The sequence below is a fragment of the Oncorhynchus nerka genome, linkage group LG14, assembly GCF_034236695.1.
Source record: "Oncorhynchus nerka isolate Pitt River linkage group LG14, Oner_Uvic_2.0, whole genome shotgun sequence".
Taxonomy (NCBI): Eukaryota; Metazoa; Chordata; class Actinopteri; order Salmoniformes; family Salmonidae; genus Oncorhynchus; species Oncorhynchus nerka.
In genome coordinates, this window is record NC_088409.1 from 77075859 (window position 1) to 77103300 (window position 27442).

The following is a 27442-nucleotide window of genomic DNA, read 5'->3' on the forward strand; positions in this document are numbered from 1 at the left end:
GATATTAAAATACAGGACAAAACATGTCTGTGTTTAATAGTAGTACAAGGACTGTTTTATGTCTTGGTCACGGTCATGAGAAACTGATTCAATAACGGAGCAGCGAAAAACCCCTGGGTGACATTCATAAATGTGTTTATGCATTGATTTGTTCAGACCACATTTCATCCTCAACTGCTCTTTGAAACAGAACAGGCAATGTTGGTCTTAGACCATGTAAACATTACGGAGCAAGATAGCAGGAGAATGTGTCCACTTAATAAAACTAGACGTCAGAGGAGGCTGGTGGAAGGAGCTATAGGAGGATGTGCACATTGTTCCATTTATTCCATTCCAGCTGTTACAGAGTCAAATGTGGTTTCCAATCTTCACCCGGCACAGCCAGAAGAGGACTGGCCACCCCTCAGAGCCTGGTTCCTCTCTAGGTTTCTTTCTAGGTTCCTGTCTTTCTAGGGAGTTTTTCCTAGCCACTGTGAATCTACATCTACATTGCTTCCTGTTTGGGGTTTTAGGCTGGGTTTCTGCATAGCACTTTGTGACATCTGCTGATCTTAAAAGGGCTTTATAATTACATTTGATTGAAAAATTAATTTGATTGATACCGTTTCATTTATTCCATTCCAGCCATTACAATGAGCCTGTCTTCCTATAGCGCCTCCCACCAGCTTCCTATGATAGACATACTTAACTATATACTCTACATAAGATGTTTACCCTTCGTTCTGAAATAAGAGTGGTCCTTGCATAGTAAGGTGCATACTTCAATGATCTGATGATTGTTATGGAATATAACAATATTTTTCCTAGTGGCTGAGGTCTGTTTCTATTTCCAGATCCTAAAAAACTAAATGTTTTTAATGTAATATCCATCAATGCTATTGCTAGCTTGTTACTGTAGTTGAAAGACATGCGTTATGCATAGCAAGCATGACGTGATAGTACAGTGGATTACTATAAATACCTCAGGCCTTTGGAATAAAAGCAAAGCACATTTTTGAATTGAAATTTAAACAACTGTTCAAATAGTAATTATCATGATTGGCGGCAATAACAAAAAGTGTTCTTTGCATATAGTGATATAAGGCACAGTTTTAGCACTAATGTGTTAGCTAGATGTCCATACTGACGGCAACGATCCGAACACAATCATGAGATAACCCCTTCAACGTCACAGGTTAGCATCTCGTCATGTTTCTGTTCCTGTCCGAGCTGCCTGTGAAACTGGCCCTGCTTTTGAGCCCTCCAACAATGGATATTCTGGCCCAGGGTGATACTCTTGATGATTGGCAAGTGACTTAGCATGTTATTTGGCAATGACGTTACTCCAGAGTTTGACAGATTGAGCTCCTGTAGAGACACAAGTCCACTGAACACAGCTGGGCTCAGTGTTTTTAGCTTGGCATTGTTGGAGAGGTCCAACACCTGAAGGTTCTGTAGGCCTCTGAAACAGTTGGGCTGGATATTAAAGAGCTCAGGAAGCCCACTGAGGGACAGGTAAACAAGGTCCTTGAGGTCCTCAAAAGCACCCTCCTCAATGCGGGAGATACTGTTCCCATCCAGGTTTAAGTCCCTCAGCAGGATGCCTTTTAGCTTGGGCACGGCCCTCAGCTGGTTGGCTGCTAGAGTCAGGCTCTGGACATGTAGCAAGGGGCTCCTAGAAGAACTCCAGGAGACCACTGTCAGCCGGTTGTGGGACAGATCCACGCTGATTGGCTCTCCGTGATCTTTAGTGATGAACATGTTCAGATCAAACTCTCGGAAGTGGTTGTGGCTGAGGTCCACCTCGGCCAGGGGGAGGCCAGAGAAGCAGCCCTCGTCCAGGCCCTCCAACGAGTTGTGGCTGAGGTCCAGAGACTCCAGGTAGCGCAGCCTGGACAGGGCCTTAGGGCTGACCATGGAGATGAGGTTGTTGCTGAGGTCCAGGCTGACCAAGGTGGTATAGCCAGGCCCAGAGAGCATGGTGTCAGTCAGCAGGGACATAGAGTTGGAGGAGAGGTCCAGGTGGGCAGTGTCCAGGGGGATGGAGATGGGGTTGGTGCTAGGGCCCACTCCCCTGCAGTCCACCCTGGTCAGGCTGAAGCTGTCGAACAGGCCGAAGCTCTCCACCTCACAGTGGCAACCCGGGTGGCAGTTCTTCACTGCTCCAGCTTGGCCATGGACAGCTAGGAGCATCCACAGGCTAACACACAGGAGAAACGCCATCATGCTCTGAGGGGACACAAAAATAAAACAAAGATGTTACGTCAAATGTATTCAGATGCTTTTAGTGTATGTGGACACCTCTTCAAATTTGTGGATTCGGCTATTTCAGGGATTCAATCTTGCAACCTTACGGTTAACTAGTCCAACGCTCTAACCACCTGCCTCACGAGGAGCCCGCCTGTTACGCGAATGCAGTAAGAAGCCAAGGTTAGTTGCTAGCTAGCATTAAACTTAACAAATCTTAAATCACTAGTTATAACTACACATAGTTGATGATATTACTAGTTTAACTAGCGTGTCCTGCGTTGCATATAATCGATGCAGTGCGCATTCGCGAAAAGGGACAGTCGTTGCGCCAACATGTACCTCACCATAAACACCAATGCCTTTCTTAAAATCAATACACAGAAGTATATATTTTTAAACCTGCATATTTAGCTAAAAGAATTCCAGGTTGGCAGGCAATATTAACCAGGTGAAAATTGTGTCACTTCTCTTGCGTTCAATGCAGGCAGAGTCAGGGTATATGCAACAGTTTGGGCCGTCTGGCTCATTGCAAACTAATTTTTTGTCAGAATTTTACGTAATTATGACATAACATTGAAGGTTGTGCAATGTAACAGGAATATTTAGACTGATGGATGCCACCCGTTAGATAAAATACCAAACGGTTCCGTATTTCACTGAAAGAATAAACGTCTTGTTTTCGAGATGATAGTTTCCGGATTTGACCATATTAATGACCTAAGGCTCGCATTTGTGTGTTATTATGTTATAATTAAGTCTATGATTTGATAGAGCAGTCTGAGCGATGGTAGGCACCAGCAGGCTCATAAGCATTCATTCAAACAGCACTTTCATGTTTTTTTGCCAGCAGCTCTGCTGTTTATGACTTCAAGCCTATCAACTCCCGAGATTAGGCTGGTGTAACGATGTGAAATGGCTAGCTAGTTAGCGGGGTGCTTCGAGGGTGGCTGTTGTCGTTGTGTTCCTGGTTCGAGTCCAGGGAGGAGCGAGGAGAGGTACGGAAGCTATACTGTTACACTGGCAATACTAAAGTGCCTATAAGAACATCCAATAGTCAAAGGTATATGAAATAAAAATGGCAGAGAGAGAAATAGTCCTATAATTCCTAGATTAACTACAACCTAAAACTTCTTACCTGGGAATATTGAAGACTCATGTTAAAAGGAACCGCCAGCTTTCATATATTCTCATGTTCTGAGCAAGGAACTTAAACGTTTGCTTTCTTACATGGCACATATTGCACTTTTACTTTCTTCCCCAACACTTTGTTTTTGCATTATTTAAACCAAATTGAACATGTTTCATTATTTATTTGAGGCTACATTGATTTTATTTATGTATTATAAGTATTATAAGTGTATTATAAGTTAAAATAAGTGTTAATTCAGTATTGTAATTTTTTTTATTTTTTTTATTTCACCTTTATTTAAACAGGTAGGCTAGTTGAGAACAAGTTCTCATTTGCAACTGCGACCTGGCCAAGATAAAGCATAGCAATGTGAACAGACAACACAGAGTTACACATGGAGTAAACAATTAACAAGTCAATAACACAGTAGAAAAAAGGGGAGTCTATATACATTGTGTGCAAAAGGCATGAGGAGGTAGGCGAATAATTACAATTTTGCAGATTAACACTGGAGTGATAAATGATCAGATGGTCATGTACAGGTAGAGATATTGGTGTGCAAAAGAGCAGAAAAGTAAATAAATAAAAACAGTATGGGGATGAGGTAGGTGAAAATGGGTGGGCTATTTACCAATAGACTATGTACAGCTGCAGCGATCGGTTAGCTGCTCAGATAGCAGCTGTTTGAAGTTGGTGAGGGAGATAAAAGTCTCCAACTTCAGCGATTTTTGGAATTCGTTGTCATTACAAATACATTTTTTATTTATTTATTTATTTTATTTTTTTAAATCGGCCGATTAAATCGGTATCTGTTTTTTTTTTGTGTCCTCCAATAATCGGTATCGGCGTTGAAAAATCATTATCGGTCGACCTCGAATATTAATGCCCATGATTTTGGAATGAGATGTTCGATGAGCAGGTATCCACATAGTTTTGGTCATGTAGAATATCTAAGAAAAGGTAAACTGAGAGATACATGGAATACTAATAATCTAATTGCTTCCCTTTTTTCAAATATAAAAAAGGTACAGCTAATTGGATATCATTTTCAGTGACCCAAAATAAACACAGTATATGGGCTATTTAACAACACTGCATCATCCGGTGAACAGAGCAACACTACAGGCAGAGACACTACAGGCAGTAAATAAGCTGTGAGTCACATTGATATGCACTCCATTACGGAGATATAAATATATACAGCTAGCGTTAAACACAATGCATAAACATAATCTCCACATAGACATTAAAAACAAAATAAATATGACAAATGTGTTAACGACCATCATTTACTTTGATTTTTATCATTTTTATTTAACAGACGCATGTTAGTAGTTCATGTTTTTAAACTGTATTCCTTCCCTCAAGCCACTTTTCTGAACAACATAACATTGAAGATTACACTCGGAGCAGACAGTAAATGTAGTTTTAGAATTCAAATAAAGAGTTTTTCCTTTCAAAATGCCACCGTAGCCATCTTTGTTACTCTTGTTTCTGGATTCACTTCAAGCTTTCCTTGCAACACACACCAACAGCCCTAAGTTCTCTTTTCTTTGGGCTCCCAATGGATTTGACCTCATTTTCTTTATCAAAATGTATCACAAATGTTTTCTTAGTTTACAACACAAACTATTCATGGTTCTGATGATGCAAGCAGAGACAGCATCACTGAAGGTCCTTATACCATCTGTGTCTAATCTGTCTAATGTGTCTTTAGGAAAGTCCTCATCGGTCTCCTCCAAGCCGACAGTTATGTATAAAGATGTCGGAGACACCAGTAGCTACTCATTAGAAAGTTCACATTCACATATTAAGTATTGTGTGGCAAAAGGCACATATTGATGACTACTGTATCACAAATAACAATGGAATGCCATCGGCAAAACAGTTAAATGATTCCTTCAGAAACCTTGAAAACATTTAAATAAGTTTAATAACCAAGCAATAACCAAAAATGAAAATGCACTTCATACCACTATTTTCTCTTGTTGTTGATAGTTTCTTGTTCACTGCACAGCTCTAGATATCTAACTGAGAAGGCTAGTGGTGAACAGGACTTTTGTTCCTGAACCCACCTAACTCGCGTCCTTTGTGCAGGAAAAATGATCTGCTTCTAAACCTCTTTGTGCACTTGGCAGCAACACTGCCATAATGAGCAGAGCACAGAGTACCCACACGCAACACATGGAAATTGGACAAAGGTTAAATGGGCAATCAGCAGTTGCTACGTTCATTTAATCTGTACATATAAATTAAGGATATGTACCCATTGAGTATTTAAAGAATATAACTTAAATGTTTAGTTAAACTGTCATACCTCATCAGAACACAAAATATAATCTTGCTTTACGCCAATGTTTGTAAACAAAGTAAATGAAAAACAAACACTGTATTGCCTAAAAACATGGTTAAAACTATCATTTTGATATCATGGATGGTCTGTCCTTGCATCTAAAGCTCTGTCTTTTGAGAGTAGTAACAATTCTCAAGCCCCATCCCAACAGCTTTTTACCAAAACAGTGGTGGGGAGGGCTTTAGTGTTGTTTCAATTGCTGATTGCTGCTTTAACAGTTGTAGTTGTATAACAACTGGATAAGCATTCAGGAGGTGTATACCCAAGCATGACCCAGCAGAAAAGCCATTGAAGGATTGATCATTAATTTGTGCAATGGGCCAAAGTTAGGTATAGTCTGTGGAAGGTTATCACGTCAAGCTTTCCAGTAGTCAAATGACCAAATTGACCTCCAATGGCTTCATGGGTGGAATGTTATTAATATCTTTCATAATTTCGTAATTAATCAACTTTATTTTTTAAACAGCAGAAAATCTGGTGTTCCTATATCAATGTGTTATGATATATTTCAGTCTTCAGTGATGTATATAACGTGTAATATTGGGATGCAAACTCCAAATGAAATACATACTTTATCTGGCATGGTACAGGTGTCTTTTTTTTTAATAACTTGACCATGTGTGTGAGCTGTATACTTTCGTTTCAAAGTAGATTTGTTTAAGACTACCAACAAACACTGTGGCCCTGATTTAGTCCACGGAAGTAAAAGGTTTGAAAGGTTCCAAAGGCTACAGAGTGACCTGCAAAGGCTACAGAGTGACCTGCAAAGGCTACAGAGTGACCTGCAAAGGCTACAGAGTGACCTGCAAAGGCTACAGAGTGACCTGCAAAGGCTACAAAGTGACCTGCAAAGGCTACAGAATGTTCTTATGTAACAGGGGATGTTGGATAATCAAAAAGGACATCTGGAATACTTGAGATTCAACACGAAGGCTGATTATGTGTTAAGCTTCCCAGAAACTCTGATATACTCAACTGGAGTATATCATTTTGTGTGGTGGTTGAAACTGTTTATTCTATTAATCTGAAGGTTAAAAAACGCCCAGTAATACTGGTTCTGATGTTTAATCAGGCAAATGTATACCGAATTTGAGTAATGTCGCAAAATGTTGGTTAAAAAATTTAATTCTGCAAAGGTCTATCAGATTTGCACATAAATAAGTCACAGTTTCCCTGTATCCAGTTGAGCGACTGTGTGTATGTTGGTGAGAGAACATGTGTTTTCATTGTTGACTCAAAGCCAAAGTACCCCCTACCATACAAGATAGACAAAATAAGTCAAAGAGATCTGCCCTATCAAATGATGGTCAGTAAATATTTCCCTATTAAACAAGATCAAGAGATGTATTATGCTTGTGTTTTTCCTTCACTGACTTCTAGGGATGCACAATATATCGGTGAACATATCGGAATCGGACGATATTAGCTAAAAACGCCAACATCGGTATCGGCGAGATGTCGAGTTTAACACAGATGTTAAAAAACAAAAAACGTTGTCAAAGCTACTGTGCTTACCTATATAAATGTAGATACATGATGCAATGACGCCATGTAAAATGTTGCACTTACACGTGTAACACAGAATTCCTAACCTAGCCCACAATGTCTGCTGTGTGGATCGAGCAGTCAACAAGTCGAGCAGTCATTTGAAAGAGTAAGAAAATTTCACAACTCAAAGGCAAAATACATTAAAGCCAAAATAATTGAATTCCTTGCCCTTGACAAACAACCGTTCTCGGTCGTGGGTGATGTTGGCTTCACCGACTGGTCGAGAACAGGTACACATTAACAAGTGCGCTATTTTTCAGATGTTGCCCTACCGGAGTTACATGGTAATAGCGTCACTGCAATTAGCTTCACAACATATACCCTACAATTTTTTTCTGAAGTCTTGGCTGATTTATTTTGATTATCCTATGTAACGCCGTTTGGGTCTTTATGTGCCTCTTTGCTTGACATCATAGGAAAATCAAAATAAATCAGCCAAGACCTCAGAAAAAAATTGTAGACCTCCACAAGCCTGGTTCGTTCTTGGGAGCGATTCACAAATGCCTGAAGATACCACGTTCACCTGTACAAACAATAGTACGCAACTATAAACACCATGGGACCTCGCAGCCGTCATACCGCTCAGGAAGGAGACGTGTTCTGTCTCCTAGAGATGAACCTACTTTGGTGCGAAAAGTGCAAATCAATCCCAGAACAACAGCAAAGGACCTTGTGAAGATGCTGGAGGAAACAGGTACAAAATAATCTATATCCACAGTAAAACGAGTTCTATATCGACATAAACCTGAAAGGTCGCTCAGCAAGGAAGAAGCCACTGTTCCAAACCCGCCATAAAAAAGCCAGACTACGGTTTGCAACTGCACATGGGGACAAAGATCATACTTTTGGAGAAATGTCCTCTGGTTTGATGGAACAAAAATAGAACTGTTTGGCCATAATGACCATCGTTATGTTTGGAGGAAAAAGGAGGCTTGCAAGCCGAAGAACACATTCCCAACCGTGAAGCACGAGGGTGGCAGCATCATGTTGTTGGGGTGCTTTGATGCAGGAGGGACTGTTGCACTTCACAAAATAGATGGCATCATGAGATAGGAGAATGATGTGTATATATTGAAGCAACATCTCAAGACATCAGTCAGGAAGTTAAAGCCTGGTCGCGAATGGGTCTTCCAAATGGACAATGACCCTGTTCTGTTATGCATCTGTGTGATGTGATCAATCAGTTTGTTCCAGTTCAGAATGAAAATGTATTGAATTTTAACAGCAACAGTTCCAACCTAGACAAATATGTAAGAGTTTTTAATGGGCGAAATAAACATGGGGCGGCAGGGTAGCCTAGTGGTTAGAGCGTTGGACTAGTAACCGGAAGGTTGCGAGTTCAAACCCCCGAGTTGACAAGGTACAAATCTGTCGTCTACCCCTGAACAGGCAGTTAACCCACTGTTCCTAGGCCGTCATTGAAAATAAGAATTTGTTCTTAACTGACTTGTCTGGTTAAATAAAAAAAAATAAAACAATACAATGCAATAAGATAACGGTGTCTAAATGCCAGAGGGGAAGACGTAAGGAGGAAAAATGTATAAGAAGTATGTGTCAAGACTGGAAAGGGAGTTGCTTCACGAACCAGCTCAGCTGTTGTTATATTGTAATAAAAGTCTAATTTAACTCACAGGCTCCGGTATTTGAGAAATATGATTGACTGTTTACTTCCACGACACTAGCCAGCTACATAACCCTGTTGCCCAAAGCTAAAGTTATAAGCAGCCAGCTTGCTTAATCTGGCTAGTGAGGATCAACCGGACCGGGTTATGTGTTGTGAAGCTAGCCTCGAGATGAGTGATGAAAAAGCTGCGACATTGGAGAAGGAAACACACAAGCTACAAGGGACAGTCAATAAGATTGAAACCGAAATTAAAAAGGAGAAAACCGAGGGAAGCCTTACTGGACATACAAACTAGATCAATGAGAGAGAATCTGGTACTTACAGGTATCCAGGAGAAAGAAGGGGAAGTCCCTGAATCTGTAGTTCGAGAGTTCCTCCTTACAGCACTTCAGATCCCACGCGAAGTTATCGACAAAATCCAACGTGTACACTGCTTCAGACAGAGAGGCCAAAGGTATGAGCGCCCAATTGTTGCCAAATTTGCTTCATTTAAAGATAAAATAATGGTTAAAAGCCTGGGTAAAAGACTTGCTGGGACCAAAATTGGCATAAATGATCAGTTTCCGAAGGAAATTGCAGAACGGCGCAAAGTTCTGTATCCAATTTTCAAAGAAAATAGATTAAAAGCGAAACGAGTAGCTCTCGTCGTTGATAAACTATATATTGATAACCAGTTGTTCAGAGACACAAAGATTACTCCATGGTTATTTAAAAAATTACAAAATTCTCATAGATGAGGAAAATAAACAAACTTTTCTATATATCTTCACATATAACTAATTGAACACACAAGCACTAATTCAACATAGTGAAGATAAAAACAAAGTAAACAGAAGGCACAGTATGTCTGGATGGTGTGGTGTGTGTTTATTCTTATTTGTTATGTTGATAAAGTTGAGTGAGTGAGTAAGAAATGGTTGCATATCCCAGAGCCAATGTATTGCTGTGGGCCGGAGTATGAGAGGGCTTTCAATGTTGTTCAGATGATGGATATACTTTTATAATGAATTATACGTCTTATTTATTTATTGTCCTATCATGGTGGAACAGTTTTAAAATAGATGATACATTTGATTTGTTATTGTCCTATCATGGGGAACTACATTTTTAAAATAAATGATATCTAATTATTTATTTATGATCCTATTTTAATGGTAAGATCCTATTTTAATATTAATACCCTAGACACCCACCTGAATGACCCAGATACTAAGGAAAAGTCCCTAACTGTTTTATGTGCATGCTGTAAGCGTTTACAAACATATAATTGAATAAAAATAATTGAAAGTTGTGTCTCATTATGATAGATGGTGAAATAAGTATAGCCAGTTACAATTGTAATGGCCTAGCAGATAATAAGAAAAGAAAATCAGTATTTACATGGCTAAAAGAGAAGGAATATAATATCTATTGTTTACAGGAAACCCATTCAACAGTTTTAGATTAAGTTTTGTGGAAAAAGAACTGGGGGGGCGAAATATACTTCTCCCATGGGCAAAGAAATTCCAAAGGGGTGATGGTTTTAATTAACAATAATTTTGATCCAAATGTGCAAATTGTCCAAACAGATCCTCAAGGTAGATGGATTATTTAAAATATGTTATTGGACAATAAACAGATATGGCTTATTAACCTATACGGTCCGAATAATGATTTTTTGATTTCACCAAGTTCTCATTTACAATTGCGACCTGGCCAGGATAAAGAAAAGCAGTTCGACACATACAACGACACAGAGTTACACATGGAGTAAAACAAACATACAGTCAATAATAGAGTATAAACAAGTCTATATACGATGTGAACAAATGAGGTGAGATAAGGGAGGTAAAGGCAAAAAAAAGGCCATGGTGGCAAAGTAAATACAATATAGCAAGTAAAACACTGGAATAGTAGATTTGCAGTGGAAGAATGTGCAAAGTAGAAATAAAAATAATGGGGTGCAAAGGAGCAAAATAAATAAAATAAATACAGTAGGGAAAGAGGTAGTTGTTTGGGCTAAATTATAGGTGGGGCTATGTACAGGTGCAGTAATCTGTGAGCTGCTCTGACAGTTGGTGCTTAAAGCTAGTGAGGGAGATAAGTGTTTCCAGTTTCAGAGATTTTTGTAGTTCGTTCCAGTCATTGGCAGCAGAGAACTGGAAGGAGAGGCGGCCAAAGAAAGAATTGGTTTTGGGGGTGACCAGAGAGATATACCTGCTGGAGCGCGTGCTACAGGTGGGGGATGCTATGGTGACTAGGGAGCTGAGATAAGGGGGGACTTTACCTAGCAGGGTCTTGTAGATGACATGGAGCCAGTGGGTTTGGCGACGAGTATGAAGCGAGGGCCAGCCAACGAGAGTGTACAGGTCGCAATGGTGGATAGTATATGGGGCTTTGGTGACAAAACGGATTGCACTGTGATAGACTGCATCCAATTTGTTGAGTAGGGTATTGGAGGCTATTTTGTAAATGACATCGCCGAAGTCAAGGATTGGTAGGATGGTCAGTTTTACAAGGGTATATTTGGCAGCATGAGTGAAGGATGCTTTGTTGCGAAATAGGAAGCCAATTCTAGATTTAACTTTGGATTGGAGATGTTTGATGTGGGTCTGGAAGGAGAGTTTACAGTCTAACCAGACACCTAGGTATTTGTAGTTGTCCACGTATTCTAAGTCAGAGCAGTCCAGAGTCGTGATGTTGGACAGGCGGGCAGGTGCAGGCAGCGATCGGTTGAAGAGCATGCATTTAGTTTTACTTGTATTTAAGAGCAATTGGAGGCCACAAAAGGAGAGTTGTAATGGCAGGGGAAGGCTTGGGCGAGCTGCTGTGGGGGGTGCAGTGCTGTTGACCGGGGTAGGAGTAGCCAGGTGGAAAGCATGGCCAGCCGTAGAAAAATGCTTATTGAAATTCTCAATTATAGTGGATTTATCAGTGGTGACAGTGTTTCCTATCTTCAGTGCAGTGGGCAGCTGGGAGGAGGTGTTCTTATTCTCCATGGACTTTACAGTGTCCCAGAACTTTTTTGAGTTAGTGTTGCAGGAAGCAAATTTCTGCTTGAAAAAGCTAGCCTTGGCTTTTCTAATTGCCTGTGTATAATGGTTTCTAGCTTCCCTGTACAGCTGCATATCACGGGGGCTGTTCGATGCTAATGCAGAACGCCATAGGATGTTTTTGTGTTGGTTAAGGGCAGTCAGGTCTGGGGAGAACCAAGGGCTATATCTGTTCCTGGTTCTAAATTTCTTGAATGGGGCATGCTTATTTAAGATGGTTAGGAATGCATAAAAATAAAAAAAATCAGTTCACATATGGTGTCCAGAGCACAGAGGGTGGTCTGTAGCAGGCGGCAACGGCGAGAGACTTGTTTTTAGAGAGGTGGATTTTTAAAAGTAGAAGTTCAAATTGTTTGGGTACAGACCTGGATAGTAGGACATAACTATGATGATCCAAGCTTCTTTGAAAATACAGTATATATAAGAATTGATCAACTCTACAAGTAACACTAGACTATTATTATGGTGGGAGATTTTAGTACGGTCTTAAATACCTCTATGGACTGGAAAGGAAATCGCACTACAAACTATCACCCTCAGGCACTTAAGGAAATCATGAATGTCATGGATATATTGGAATTAGTGGATATATGGATACTTAAATAGCCTGACCTAGTGAGATATACATGGCGGAGGCTTAATCAAGCTAGTCTGGCCCCCCAATGGTGGAACAAACTCCCTCACGACGCCAGGACAGCGGAGTCAATCACCACCTTCCGGAGACACCTGAAACCCCACCTCTTTAAGGAATACCTAGGATAGGATAAAGTAATCCTTCTCACCCCCCCCCCCCTTAAAAGACCTAGATGCACTATTGTAAAGTGGCTGTTCCACTGGATGTCATAAGGTGAAAGCACCAATTTGTAAGTCGCTCTGGATAAGAGCGTCTGCTAAATGACTTAAATGTAAATGTAATGTAGTCGCCTTGACTACTTTCTTATACCATTCTCTCTGGCACCAAAAGTAAAAAAAAAAAAAAAAGTGTTGATAGGGGACAGAATGCGGTCGGATCATCACATAATTGGCATATATATTACTCTTACAGAATTTCCACGTGGGCGAGGATATTGGAAATTTAATCAAAGCCTACTTGATGATACATTGTTTAGAACTAGGACAGAATAATAACATAGGTACAGCAGATCCCCTTACTGTATGGGACACTTTTAAATGTGCCTTTAGAGGCAATGCTATTCAGTTCTCATCTATAAAACAAAAGCAATTTAGATCAAAAGAGTCCATATTAACAAAGGATATTGAAGGACTAACAGCACAGTTAGATAGCAATAAAAACTGTACTATAGAGGCACTGAATAAGTTAGAGGAAAAACAAAAAGAAATGGAGGAACTTATTCAAGAAAGATCTAGTGTAATACATTATAAAAATAAAGCGAACTGGATGGAATATGGAGAAAAATGCACCAAATTATTTTTCAATCTTCAATATAGAAATGCTACCAACATTTTTTTATTAAAACTTGTTACAAATGGAGTCACGCATGATTCACCAAATGATATTTTGAAAGAGGAAGTAAAGTACTTTAAGAATATGTTTTCATTTCAGGCTCCTCCATCTCCACTAACTGAAACTAATTATATGGATTTTTTTCCTAATAATTATGTAAAATTAATATCTGTACAGAAAGACTCATGTGAAGGCCAAATTACAGAGGAGGAACTGCTTGAGGCAATTGGGACCTTAAAGGATGGGAAAACTCCAGGGCTGGATGGCATACCAGTGGAAGTATACAAAACTTTTTGTTGGTATATGGTCAAAGGACCATTATTGGCTTGTTTTAACCACTCCTATATAAATGGTGGATTATCAGACACGCAACAAGAAGGTCTGATATCATAATTACTAAAACAGGACCCTAGTGGTATATATAAAGATCCAGTCCATTTTTAAAAAATGGAGACCTCTTACACTTCAGTGTTGTGATGCAAAAATCCTAGCAAAATGCTTGGCACATAGAATTAAAAAAGTATTGTCAGATATTATTTATCCTAATCAGGTTTTTTTACATGGGCAATACATTGGAGATAATATAAGACAAGTACTGGAAACAATAGAACACTATGAAATATCAGGGACACCAGGCCTGGTTTTCATAGCTGATTTTGAAAAGGCTTTTGATAAAGTACGACTGGAGTTTATATATAAATGCCTAGAACATTTAAATTTTGGGGAATCTCTTATAAAATGGGTTAAGGTTATGTATAGTAACCCTAGGTGTAAAATAGTAAATAATGGCTACATCTCAGAAAGTTTTAAACTATCTAGAGTAAAACAAGGTTGTCCACTATCGGCATATCTATTTATTATTGCCATCGAAATGTTAGCTGCTAAGATTAGATCAAACAATAATATTAAGGGATTAGAAATCCGTGGCTTAAAAACCAAGGTGTCATTGTACACTGATGATTCATATTTTCTTTTAAAACCACAATTAGAGTCTCTCCACGGCCTCTTAGAGGATCTAGATACTTTTGCTATCCTCCCTGGATTAAAATCAAATTATGATAAATGTACCATATTACGTATTGGATCACTAAAAACTCACATTTTACATTACCATGTAGTTGACCAATTAAATGGTCTGACGGAGATGTGGACATACTCGGTATACAAATCCCAAAAGAAAGAAATGATCTCACTCCAATATATATATTTTTTAAAGTTAGCAAAAATAGACAAGATATTGCTACCATGGATAGGAAAATACCCCTTTATTCAGATTATACCTGCTCACTTTCGGTTGTTTGAAAAGGAAATAATCTCCAAAATATCTTTATTTTTTAAACAAGCCTTAGAAAGTTGGTTGCAATTTCAGTTTAATCCACCTGAAAGGGCGGAACAAATAGTACAACAAATATTGTGGTTAAATTCAAATATACTAATTGATTAAAAAAAACTGTATTTATCGAAGAAAAAAAAGAAAAAAGGTATAATTTTAGTGAATGATAGAGATTCCGGCGCCAACAGAGATGGCCGCCTCGCTTCGCCTTCCTAGGAAACTATGCAGTTTTTTGTTTTTTTTACGTGTTATTTCTTACATTAGTACCCCAGGTCATCTTAGGTTTCATTACATACAGTCGAGAAGAACTACTGAATATAAGAGCAGCGTCAACTCACCATCAGTACGACCAAGATTATGACTTTCGCGAAGCCTTTCACCCAGGACAACGGAATGGATCCCAGCCGCGACCCAAAAAAACGACTTCGTAAAAGAGGGAAACGAAGCGGTCTCCTGGTCTGACTCCGGAGACGGGCACATCGTGCACCACTCCCCAGTATACATCTCGCCAATGTCCAGTCTCTTGACAACAAGGATGATGAAATCCGAGCAAGGGTAGCATTCCAGAGGGACATCAGAGACTGTAACGTTCTTTGCTTCACGGAAACATGGCTCACTGGAGAGACGCTATCGGAGGCGGTGCAGCCAGCTGGTTTCTCCACGCATCGCGCCGACAGAAACAAACATCTTTCTGGTAAGAAGAGGGGCGGGGGCGTATGCCTTATGGCTAACGAGACGTGGTGTGGTCACAAAAACATACAGGAACTCAAGTCCTTCTGTTCACCTGATTTAGAATTCCTCACAATCAAATGTCGACCGCATTATCTACCAAGGGAATTCTCTTCGATTATAATCACAGCCGTATATATTCCCCCCCAAGCAGACACATCGATGGCTCTGAACAAACTTTATTTGACTCTTTGCAAACTGGAATCCATACATCCTGAGGCTGCATTCATTGTAGCTGGGGATTTTAACAAGGCTAATCTGAAAACAAGACTCCCTAAATTGTATCAGCATATCGATTGCGCAACCAGGGATCATTGCTATTCTAACTTCTGCGACGCATATAAGGCCCTGCCCCGCCCTCCTTTCGGAAAAGCTGACCACGACTCCATTTTGTTGATCCCTGCCTACAGACAGAAACTAAAACAAGAAGCTCCCACGCTGAGGTCTGTCCAACGCTGGTCCGACCAATCTGATTCCACACTCCAAGACTGCTTCCATCACGTGGACTGGGATATGTTTCGTATTGCGTCAGACAACAACATTGACGAATACGCTGATTCGGTGCGCGAGTTCATTAGAACGTGCGTTGAAGATGTCGTTCCCATAGCAACGATTAAAACATTCCCAAACCAGAAACCGTGGATTGATGGTAGCATTCTCGTGAAACTGAAAGTGCGAACCACTGCTTTTAATCAGGGCAAGGTGACCGGAAACATGACCGAATACAAACAGTGTAGCTATTCCCTCCGCAAGGCAATCAAACAAGCTAAGCGTCAGTATAGAGACAAAGTAGAATCTCACCCACAAGGGTGCGTTCTGAGCCCTCTCCTGTACTCCCTGTTCACCCACGACTGCGTGGCCACGCACGCCTCCAACTCAATCATCAAGTTTGCGGACGACACAACAGTGGTAGGCTTGATTACCAACAACGACGAGACGGCCTACAGGGAGGAGGTGAGGGCCCTCAGTGTGGTGTCAGGAAAATAACCTCACACTCAACAAAACTAAGGAGATGATTGTGGACTTCAGGAAACAGCAGAGGGAACACCCCCCTATCCACATCGATGGAACAGTTGTGGAGAGGGTAGCAAGCTTTAAGTTCCTCGGCATACACATCACAGACAAACTGAATTGGTCCACCCACACAGACAGCATCGTGAAGAAGGCGCAGCAGCGCCTCAACCTCAGGAGGCTGAAGAAATTCGGCTTGTCACCAAAAGCACTCACAAACTTCTACAGATGCACAATCGAGAGCATCCTAGCGGGCTGTATCACCGCCTGGTACGGCAACTGCTCCGCCCACAACCATAAAGCTCTCCAGAGGGTAGTGAGGTCTGCACAACGCATCACCGGGGGCAAACTACCTGCCCTCCAGGACACCTACACGACCCGATGTTACAGGAAGGCCATAAATATCATCAAGGACAACAACCCCCCGAGCCACTGCCTGTTCACCCCGCTATCATCCAGAAGGCGAGGTCAGTACAGGTGCATCAAAGCTGGGACCGAGAAACTGAAAAACAGCTTCTATCTCAAGGCCATCAGACTGTTAAACAGCCACCACTAACATTGAGTGGCTGCTGCCAACACACTGACTCAACTCCAGCCACTTTAATAATGGGAATTGATGGGAAATGTAAAATATATCACTAGCCACTTTAAACAATGCTACCTAATATAATGTTTACATACCCTACATTATTCATCTCATATGTATACGTATATACTATACTCTATATCATCTACTGCATCTTTATGTAATACATGTATCACTAGCCACTTTAACTATGCCACTTTGTTTACATACTCATCTCATATGTATATACTGTACTATACTATACTCGATACCATCTATCAAATCAAATTTTATTTGTCACATACACATGGTTAGCAGACGTTAATGCGAGTGTAGCGAAATGCTTGTACTGTTTGTACAAGCTGTTTGTATCTTGTACTGTATCTTGTAATGCTTGTACTGTATCTTGCCTATGCCGCTCTGTACCATCACTCACTCATATATCTCCATGTACATATTCTTTATCCCCCTACACTTGTGCGTATAAGACAGTAGTTTTGGAATTGTTAGTTAGATTACTTGTTGGTTATTACTGCATTGTCGGAACTAGAAGCAAAAGCATTTGGCTACACTCTCATTAACATCTGCTAACCATGTGTATGTGACAAATACAAATTCGATTTGATTTAAATAGGACTGGTGGAGTTGTGTCACACATGCAGCTAACACAGACATATGGAAATGTCTGCTCTACCCAAAATTACAACCAATTAATTGCAGCATTACCACAAATGGAAGAGGCAAGTAGAAGGGGAAAAAGTATGGAACTTGTATGTCGGCCCTGTATTAAAGAACATAAATGGTTAAAGAAAAGTGTGATGAATAAAAACATATACCAATTTAATTTAAGGAACAAAAACTGACAGCTGTGCCATATAAATTGCAAAGTAGTTGGGAAGAGATTCGATGAACCCATTCCATGGCACATGGTTTATGAATTGATACGCAAAACAACGCCGGATTCAAAACTTCAAATTTTTCAATATAAATTACTATACAAAATTCTGGCAACTAATAGAATGTTATATATATGGGGGATACAATCTTCCCAGCTCTGCAGATTCTGCTGTGAGGAGGCAGAGTCATTAGATCATTTATTTTGGTATTGTCCATATGTTGCTCGTTTTTGGTCTCAGGTCCAGGAATGGCTAAAGAATTGCAACATTTGCCTAGAACTAACGCTACAGATAGCAATACTGGGTGATTTGAAAAGCCATAGTCAATCAATCAATAATATAATGATTATTTTAGCAAAAATATATATTTTTAATTTACAATCTGTAGAAGCTATGAGAATAGGAAGGTTCAATTATTTTGTGAAGCATAACAGCACATTTGAAAAAAATATGGCAAATAGAAATCCGAAATGGATGATTTCGAGAGATAGATGGGAGGGGTTGAATGGAGTTGAAGGGTGGGACTAATAACAAGATAAACAATGTAAAGCATACGGGATCTGTAAAATGTATATAGGTTCGGAAATTTTGTGAAATAGCATAGTTACAAATAGAAATCAAACTGGATGGACATCAGAAATAGAGGAAGGAGTAAGAACAAATGAGAGAACTATTGTAAAATAGACTGTCTGTAAAATGTATATAAGATGTATAAATTGAAGGGAAAAGCAGAAGTGTTTATTAGTTTACTCCAATTGGGGGATCGGCGGTAGGGTTTGCGGGGAATAATAATAAAGGTATCATCTTAAAAAAAAAAGTATGTATGTCTATATAGGTATGCGTATGTATATATGTATGCATGCGTGTATGGATATAGATATATATATTTACCAAAAATATGGGGGATTGGAAATGATGCAGACAATCACATTGGAAGCAACATTCTTTCCGCAATATTAAGATGATCCACCCCTTAAATTTTTTTTATAATAATAATAAAAAAACTATACTAATGAAACAGATGATGTCGTTATGCTATGTTATTGGGGAACAACATTGTTTGCATCCATGAGCTTGCTAGCTTTAAAAAAAAAAAATGACCAGAACTGTAGGTGTGCGAGACAACTTTACCAGCATAATAGCATCGTTGTGACATATGAAATACGAGTGATAGTGTAATCAATGTTTAATAACTACGTAAAAAATGTATGAGCGTGTTAAATTATTATGTGACGTGCAGTCATATTCAGGTCCTGATTGGTCAACAAGCTTATTTGACACGTCAAATAGTTTTTTTTGACACGCAAAGACCCAAATGGCGTTCCATAGAAATCCCGGTTGAGAATGAAACAACTGATCAAATGAACAACGAAACAGCACAGCAAGTAAGTGAAAGAAAGGTTTTGATTATATTTGACTGGTAATGGGGACATATGTAAATGGAAACAAAATAACTTTTTGGTCAGTGTGTGTGTGTGTGTGTGTAACCTTTATTTAACTAGGCAAGTCAGCTAAGAAGAAATACATATTTACAATGACAGCCCGACAATGCTGGGCCAATTGTGCGCCACCCTATGGGACTCCCAATCACGGCCGGATGTGATACAGCCTGGAACCAGGGACTGTAGTGACCCCTCTTGCACTGAAATGCAGTGCCTTAGACCGCTGTGTCCATGTGTGTGTGTTAACTATTTAACTGTGCTAGAACGCTTAAAAGGCCACAAAAATTGTAAATTTCGGTTAACGGTATAGTTTTGGATATTGGATATCAGTATCGGCAACAAATGGCATATCAGTGCATCACTACTGCCATCACACAAATCCAATATAAGGTATATATCTTTCATGATGTTGTGTTTTCACAATACTGGATGAACTTTTACTACCCATGTTTTCATTTTAATAAAAAAATTATTTTAACAGGAAATCATCATCCTCCATAGACACCGACTACACCCTGAGTGAATGGCTTTATTAGCAAACAGATGAGGGGGCAGTCTAAAGCCATGCTGTTGGAATCTGTGGCTAAAACTAAGTGCTAGAAGTCTAAGAAGTCTAGTCTATGACATTGATGCTAGTTAGTGTCTTTCCCTCCCTCTTCATTGTCCATGTATGTTATCCATGAATACATCTGCTGCTCTTTTACTGGGGGCTGTGAACATTCCCAAACCAGGTGTTTCTCATCCTTTCACCAATAAATTACAGCAAACAGCAAATGACTGTTAGCCCAGACTTCAAATCAGCCAAACATTTACCACTATAATTACTTGACAACTACGGCGTCCGCACCTCAACTCTCATTACGGGAAATTATAGGCCAAACACATCTCACTTTTAGGATCTTATCTTTCAACACTCTTGTATCCTCATAATACACCATATACAGTGCATTTGGAAAGTATTCAGACGCCTTACCTTCTTCCACATGTTGTAACATTACAGCCTTATTCTATAGTTGATTAAATTATTTGTTTCTCTCCTCATCAATCCACACACAATAACCCATAATGATGAAGGAAAACTGTTTATTTTTATTTTTAAATATCATATTTACGTAAGTATTCAGACCCTTTACTCAGTACTTTGTTGAAGCATCTTTGGCAGAGTCTTCTTGTGTATGACACTGCAAGCTTGGCACACCTGTATTTGGGGAGTTTCTCCGATTCTTCTCTCTAGATCCTCTCAAGCTCTGTCAGTGTCACGCCAGATCCCGCTCTTCCCCGCGCCAGGCTCCCCTGCATTGCGTACTCCTGCCACCATCATTACGCACACTTTCCTTTCCCACGTCACACGCATCAGCGATAATGAACTCACCTGGACTCAATCACCTGTTTATTACATCCCCTATATTTATCAGTTCCCCAGCTCTGTTCCCCACTGCTGCATTGGTTGATGTTTGTCATTGTGTATCCGTGTGCTGACGCTGTTTCTGTCCTGCTCTTTGTCTGTTCCTAATTAAATGTCAACTCCCCGTACGTGCTTCTCGTCTCCGGCGTTGGTCCTTACAGTCAGTTTCGATGGGGAGCGTCGCTGCACAGCTATTTTCAGGTCTCTCCAGAGATGTTTGATCGGGTTCAACTCTGGGCTCTGGCTGGGGCACTAAAGGACATTCAGAGACTTGTCCAGAAGCCACTCCTACGTTGTCTTGGCTGTGTGCTTTCCCATGCCCAAACTGGACAAGTGCGTGCATCCGTGTGTGCCATTGTGCGCAAATTGATTTTGTCCCCGCACACCAAACGCGATCACGGCACGCAGGTTGAAATATCAAAACAAACGCTGAACCAATTATATTAATTTGGGGACAGGTCCAAAAGCATTAAACATTTATGGCAATTTAGCTAGCTAGCTTGCTGTTACTAGCTAATTTGTCCTGGGATATAAACATTGAGTTGCTATTTTACCTGAAATGCACAAGGTCCTCTACTTCGACAATTAATCCACACATAAAGCGGTCAACCAAATCGTTTCAAGTCATCTCTCCTCCTTCCAGGCTTTTACTTTTTGAGACTTTATATGGCGATTGGCAACTAACTTTCATAATAAGGTGTATTACCACAACCGACCTCAGTTCATCTTTGAATCACCCACGTGGGTATAACCAATGAGGAGACGGCACGTGGGTATACGCTTCAAAAAGCCAATGAGGAAATGGGAGAAGCAGGACTTGCATCGCATTCTGCGTCAAAAATAGAAGCAACTTCTATTTTAGCACCTGGCAAAGCAGACACTCGTTGGCGAGCACGAGCAGTGTGGGTGCAATGATTGAATAACATGTACAGTTGACGTTGGAAGTTTACATACACCTTAGCCAAATACATTTAAACTCAGTTTTTCACAATTCCTGAGATTTAATCATAGTAAAAATTCCCTGACTTAGTAAAGTTAGGATCACCACTTTATTTTAAGAATGTGAAATGTCAGAACAATAGTAGAGAGTGATTTATTTCAGCTTTTATTTATTTAATCACATTCCCAGTGGGTCAGAAGTTCACATACACTCAATTAGTATTTGGTAGAATTGCCTTTAAATTGTTTAACTTGGGTCAAATGTTTTGGGTAGCCTTCCACAAGCTTCCCACAATAAATTGGGTGAATTTTGGCCCATTCCTCCTGACAGAGCTGGTGTAACGGAGTCAGGATTGTACACCTCCTTGCTCGCACACACTTTTTCAGTTCTGCCCACAAATTGTCTATAGGATTGAGGTCAGGGCTTTGTGATGGCCACTCCAATACCTTGACTTTGTTGTCCTTTAGCCATTTTGCCACAACTTTGGAAGTATGCTTGCAGTCATTGTCCATTTGGAAGACCCATTTGCGACCAAGCTTTAACATCCTGACTGATGTCTTGAGATATTGCTTCAATATATCCACATAATTTCCCCTCCTCATGATGCCATCTATTTTGTGAAGTGCACCAGTCCCTCCTGCAGCAAAGCACCCCTACAACGTGATGCTGCCACCCCCAAGCTTCACGGTTGGGAATGTGTTCTTCGGCTTGCAAGCCACCCCTTTTTCCTCCAAACATAGCGATCGATGGTCATTATGGCGAAACAGTTCTATTTTTGTTTCATCAGACCAGAGGATATTTCTCCAAAATGTACAAAATTGGTCCCCAGGCGGTTTTTGGAGCAGTGGCTTCTTCCTTGCTGAGCGGCCTTTCAGGTTATGTCGATATAGGACTTGTTTTACTGTAGATATAGATACTTTTGTACCCGTTTCCTCCAGCATCTTCACAAAGTCCTTTGCTGTTGTTCTGGGGTTGATTTGCACTTTTCACATCACAGTACGTTAATCTCTAGGAGACAGAAAGCGTCTCTTTCCTGATCGATATGACGGCTGCGTACTATTGTTTGTACAGATGAACGGGGTACCTTCAGGCGTTTGGAAATTGCTCCCAAGGATATCCAAGACTTTTGGAGGTCTACAATTTTTTTTCTGAGGCCTTGGCTGATTTCTTTTGATTTTCCAATGATGTCTCAGAGACACTGAGTTTGAAGGTAGGCCTTGAAATACATCCACAGGTACACCTCCAATTGACTCAAATTATGTCAATTAGCCTATCAGAAGCTTCTAAAGAATGACATAATTTTATGGAATTTTCCAAGCTATTTAAAGGCACAGTCAACTTGGTGTATGTAAACTTCTCACCCACTGGAATTGTGATACAGTGAATTATAAGTGAAATAATCTGTCTGAAAACAATTGTTGGAAAAATTACTTGGGTCAAGCACAAAGTAGATGTACCAAAACTATAGTTTGTTAACAAGACATTTGTGAAGTGGTTGAAATAAATGAGTTTTAATGACTCCTAAGTGTATGTAAACTTCCGACTTCAACTGTATGTGTACATTTATTTTGCAAAGCTTGCACGTGACGTGTCCGGTTTGGGCAGCGTGTTAAACAGTGTCGTTGTCCAATTGGAAGGTGAACCTTCACCCCAGATTGAGGTCCTTAGCGCTTTGGAGCAGGTTTTCGTCAACAATCTCTTATAACTTTCCTCCATTCATCTTTCCCTCGATCCTGACAAGTCTCCCAGTCCCTGCCACTCAAAAACATCCCTAGAGCATGATGCTGCCACCACCATGCTTCACCGTAGGGGATGGTATTGGCCAGGTGATAAGCGGTGCCTGGTTTCCTCCAGACCTGACGCTTGTCATTCAGGCCAATCTTGGTTTCATCAGACCAGAGAATCTTGTTTCTCATGGTCTGAGAGTCCTTTAGGTGCCTTTTGACAAACTCCAAACAGGCTGTCATGTGCCATTCACTGAGGAGTGACTTCCGTCTGGCCACTGTACAATAAAGGCCTGATTGATGGAGTGCTTCAGAGATGGTTGTCCTTCTGGAAGGTTCTCCCATCCCCACAGAGGAACTCTGGAGCTCTGTCAGAGTGACCATCGGGTTCTTGGTCACCTCCCTGACCAAGGCCCTTCTGACCCGGATACTCAGTTTGGCCATGCGGCCAGCTCTAGGAAGAGTCTTGGTGGTTCCAAACTTCTTCCATTTAAGAATGATGGAAGCCACTGTGTTCTTGGGGACCTTTAATGCAGCAGACATTTTCTGGAACTCTTTCCCAGATCGGTGCCTCAAAACAATCCTGAGAGCTCTACAGACAATTCCTTCAACCTCATGGCTTGGTTTTTGCTCTGACATGCACTGTCAACTTTGGGACCTTTTTTAGACAGGTGTGTGCCTTTCCAAACCATGTCCAGGCGATTGAATTTACCACAGGTGGACTCCAATCAAGTTGTAGAATCATCTCAAGCATGACCAATGGAAACAGGATGCACCGGAGCTAAATTTCGAGTCTCATAGCAAAGGGTCTGAATACTTATAGCTTATGTACAGTACATTTCTACTTTTTATTTTTTATCCAATGGCAAAAATGTCTAAAAACCTGTTTCACTTTGTCATTATGGGTATTGTGTGTAGATTGATGAGGGAAAAAAATTATTGAATCCATTTTAGAACAAGGCTGTAACGTAACAAAATGTGGAAAAAGTGAAGGGGTCTGAATACTTTCCAAATGCACGGTACATTTCATCTGACTTGCCTTATTCTTTAACTCTCACCATGTGAGTAATAAAAAGCTAACCTATGTGGGAACTGGGAAGGATGTTTTAATGCCTTTTCAGCTATTGTTCAGTCTAATTTGATGTCCCGGCATCTGAGGATGGGTTGAGCCTCATTAGTATAGGCCTACATAGTAAGGCTAAAAGTGTATTTTACCAGCTTAATCCCAAAGTCAAAGCCTACAAACAATGTAATTAGGAGATAGATGGTGCAGGCACGCTAATCCATCTAAGACAAATTAATTCATGACATTAAGAAGAGCCACGTTTAATCTGAACTTGAAGTAGTACAGAAAACAGTATAGGCTAGGCTCATCAGGACAACAACAAGTAAATCCTCATTTGCCATGATTAATATGGTTGAACTATTGCACTGATAACACTGTCCATCTGTCTGTGCTGTCAGTGTATGGTTAGAGATTACATCACGTGTTAAGACTTCAAAAGTGGTCTTAAAATGAGTTCTGCACCATCTGTTTTGAATATCTAGCTTCCTGACTCAATCCAAAATGAATGGAAACGACGGGCACTAATTTCATCATTTCAGACACTTCATTTCATTGTTCAGATGGTACCTATCTTTCACTTTCATTGAGGAATACACAGTATGATGCATTAGATTTTAGAGTGACGTTTCTCGTATTTGCCATAATAATCGTAAAGCCATGGCAATGTCTTCCTTGCATTCTTTAGATAGAGTCTGACCCAAAGCCCTATGCATGCATATCCACATAGGCTGCCTACATGACACTTTCAAGAAAAAAATGATTTAGTACTTAATAAGCGAATGAACTTCGTTTTCCGCTGGAAATCACATATCCTGTAGCCGTGGCAAACCTAGCCTTACCTTGCAGCCTACTTTTCTGAGACTGTCAAACTCATCCGTGTGGTACCTCAGAAAATAATCTCATATCTACCAGACTACTACCAAGTTCCGCCACCTTTCTCTGGCAATCATCACTCGATTTGTCACTTTCTCTGAAGCACATCACCCAACCAAGTTTACGCATTTGGCCTGTGAATAAGTAATGGTTTTCAGGGGTTTCAAATATAAAGTAGCTATAGGATTATAATTGTAATTAAATAATATGTACAATGAGCCCAAATAGCCTATGAGGAGGAGCGCAGTTTTTCTGAGAAATCAGAAATATGATCTGACCTCCGTGGTTCCGAGGCTTGAAAACCTTGAAATCCAAAGAAAACTCTAAAATAACGTTGATAATAAGGGTTATTCTAACTTGCTCACATATTTTCAGACATACCTTGACCATCAAATATAAATTTAGATAGTTGTCTCGCCTGGACAATCCAGTTCACTTCACAGCGCCGAGGAATCTTGCATGAGACTCAACCTCCGCACCCATTTTTATAAATCCCATATCATTGTGTGGTTCAGGCAAGCTAGAGAGATGTCTTGCGGTTTTTTATTAACTGTCAGCGCTGCGACTAGCTATTCTGATTGGAGGTCGAGACGAGACTCCCCCCAACTTCTTCGCTGAGCACTGAAGTCCGGATAGGTTTCCGCAAGCACCCCTGTCTTTTTCTAATCACTTTTGATGTTGGACACGAACGGTGCGCGCTCTAGTGGAGAGACTGGTGCGAGGACCGACATGAAATTATTCCATTGTTACAGATATACAGAATGTTATGCAATAGAGCCCCACAGTGGAAGTGTCATAATATCCATAGAACATAGCGGTCAAACACGGAAATGGTTCCAATCGTTCACCCACCATTCATTTTTCACATTGGGCATTAAAATAAAGGCTGTGTTTCATGTAGGCTTTGATAACCATGTCAATCTCTCTCGGACAAGGTGACTTATATCAATATATTTGGCTCCATTTACTCTCAGATTCGAAAATGCTAATTCGTATCAAAGTAGACAAAATGCAAACTCAAATCCCTGCAAGCTCCTGCACATCATCTCTAGCTGGCACCTTTGCTAACAGGTATTATGTCAATTTTAAACTTGCACAAGACTTCACAGCATTGTCCATTTAAAGAAATGTAGACATTTCTTAAGTACTACATTTAGCTAACATTAGATAGTTAATCCTGAGAGTTATCTTTATCTTGATTTAGCAGTCTCATCCAGATCATCATGGAATTTGTAGTTCTTTGTGATAGCCACATTAGCAGCTAATTAGCGTTTCATTTTTGGTGGGGGAAATACAGGCATATATTTTGATAAGTCACCTTCTTCTAGAGAGATTTACACAGTTATCAAAACGTCACGCCAGGGTAGGCCTACATGAAACAGCCCTTATTTGAAGTGCTTCTAAAATCCCCCATGGGAAAAATGAATGGCGGAAAAACAATTGGAACAATTTCCCTGTTTGACCACTATTTTTATGGGTATTATGACTCATACTGTGGTACTCTATAGGACATCTGTTTTTACTCAACATGATGGGGTTCTAAAAATAGCCCTTTTGGCTAGAGGAATTTTGAATATTTTTGCGCTTGCACACCTTAAGGGAAATGTGGAAATGTGAAACCCCAAATAGCCTACTGTATCTATTATCTATCTAGAAACACTAGAATGCCTAATGGAAAGCCTAACAGAATTTAACAATGTTACGTAGCCTAACTCTCAAGATGGCATTTAGGAAATCTAAGTAATAAAAGGCAACGTATTTAGTTTGGTTAATGGCAAATGTCCCCAATAATGCAGACTACTGGATTCCATGCTTTTAGTTCTTTATATTTACTGCAGCCTCAATGTGTTTATGAAGGCCATTAACAAATGGTTGATGTAGACATAAACAGCAACAGGGGCACTGGGTGTTAACAAAGATTTAAGAGGAAGAGAAAGCCAATATTGCTGCACAATATTGTGCGTGACACTGTTCATCTGTGGGTTCTGGGCTACATCAATTGTTTTCACAGTATGATGACAGAGAGTGGGCCCCAACACACACACGCACACAGATGAAGAGGCAGGTATGAAAAACAC

At 40.2% G+C, this 27442-nt stretch overlaps 1 protein-coding gene across 4 annotated transcripts; it reads right to left on the bottom strand.

Annotated features, from left to right (window-relative positions):
* LOC115141923 (tsukushi-like) lies at window positions 1-25965 on the bottom strand. Of its 4 annotated transcripts, none has more exons than XM_029681323.2 (3): window positions 25746-25965; window positions 9206-9313; window positions 1-2208 (listed from the first exon to the last, which is right to left on the bottom strand). In XM_029681323.2, exon 3 carries the CDS (start codon window positions 2203-2205, stop codon window positions 1147-1149), a length of 1059 nt encoding a protein of 352 aa, XP_029537183.1. In that variant the 5' UTR covers window positions 2206-2208; window positions 9206-9313; window positions 25746-25965; the 3' UTR covers window positions 1-1146. The 4 variants fall into 4 exon arrangements, with proteins under 4 accessions (XP_029537183.1, XP_029537182.1, XP_029537179.1 ...); XM_029681322.2 differs by having other exon boundaries at window positions 9206-9316; XM_029681319.2 differs by lacking the exon at window positions 9206-9313 and having other exon boundaries at window positions 25746-25964.
* Between the last annotated feature and the right edge of the window lie 1477 nt (window positions 25966-27442).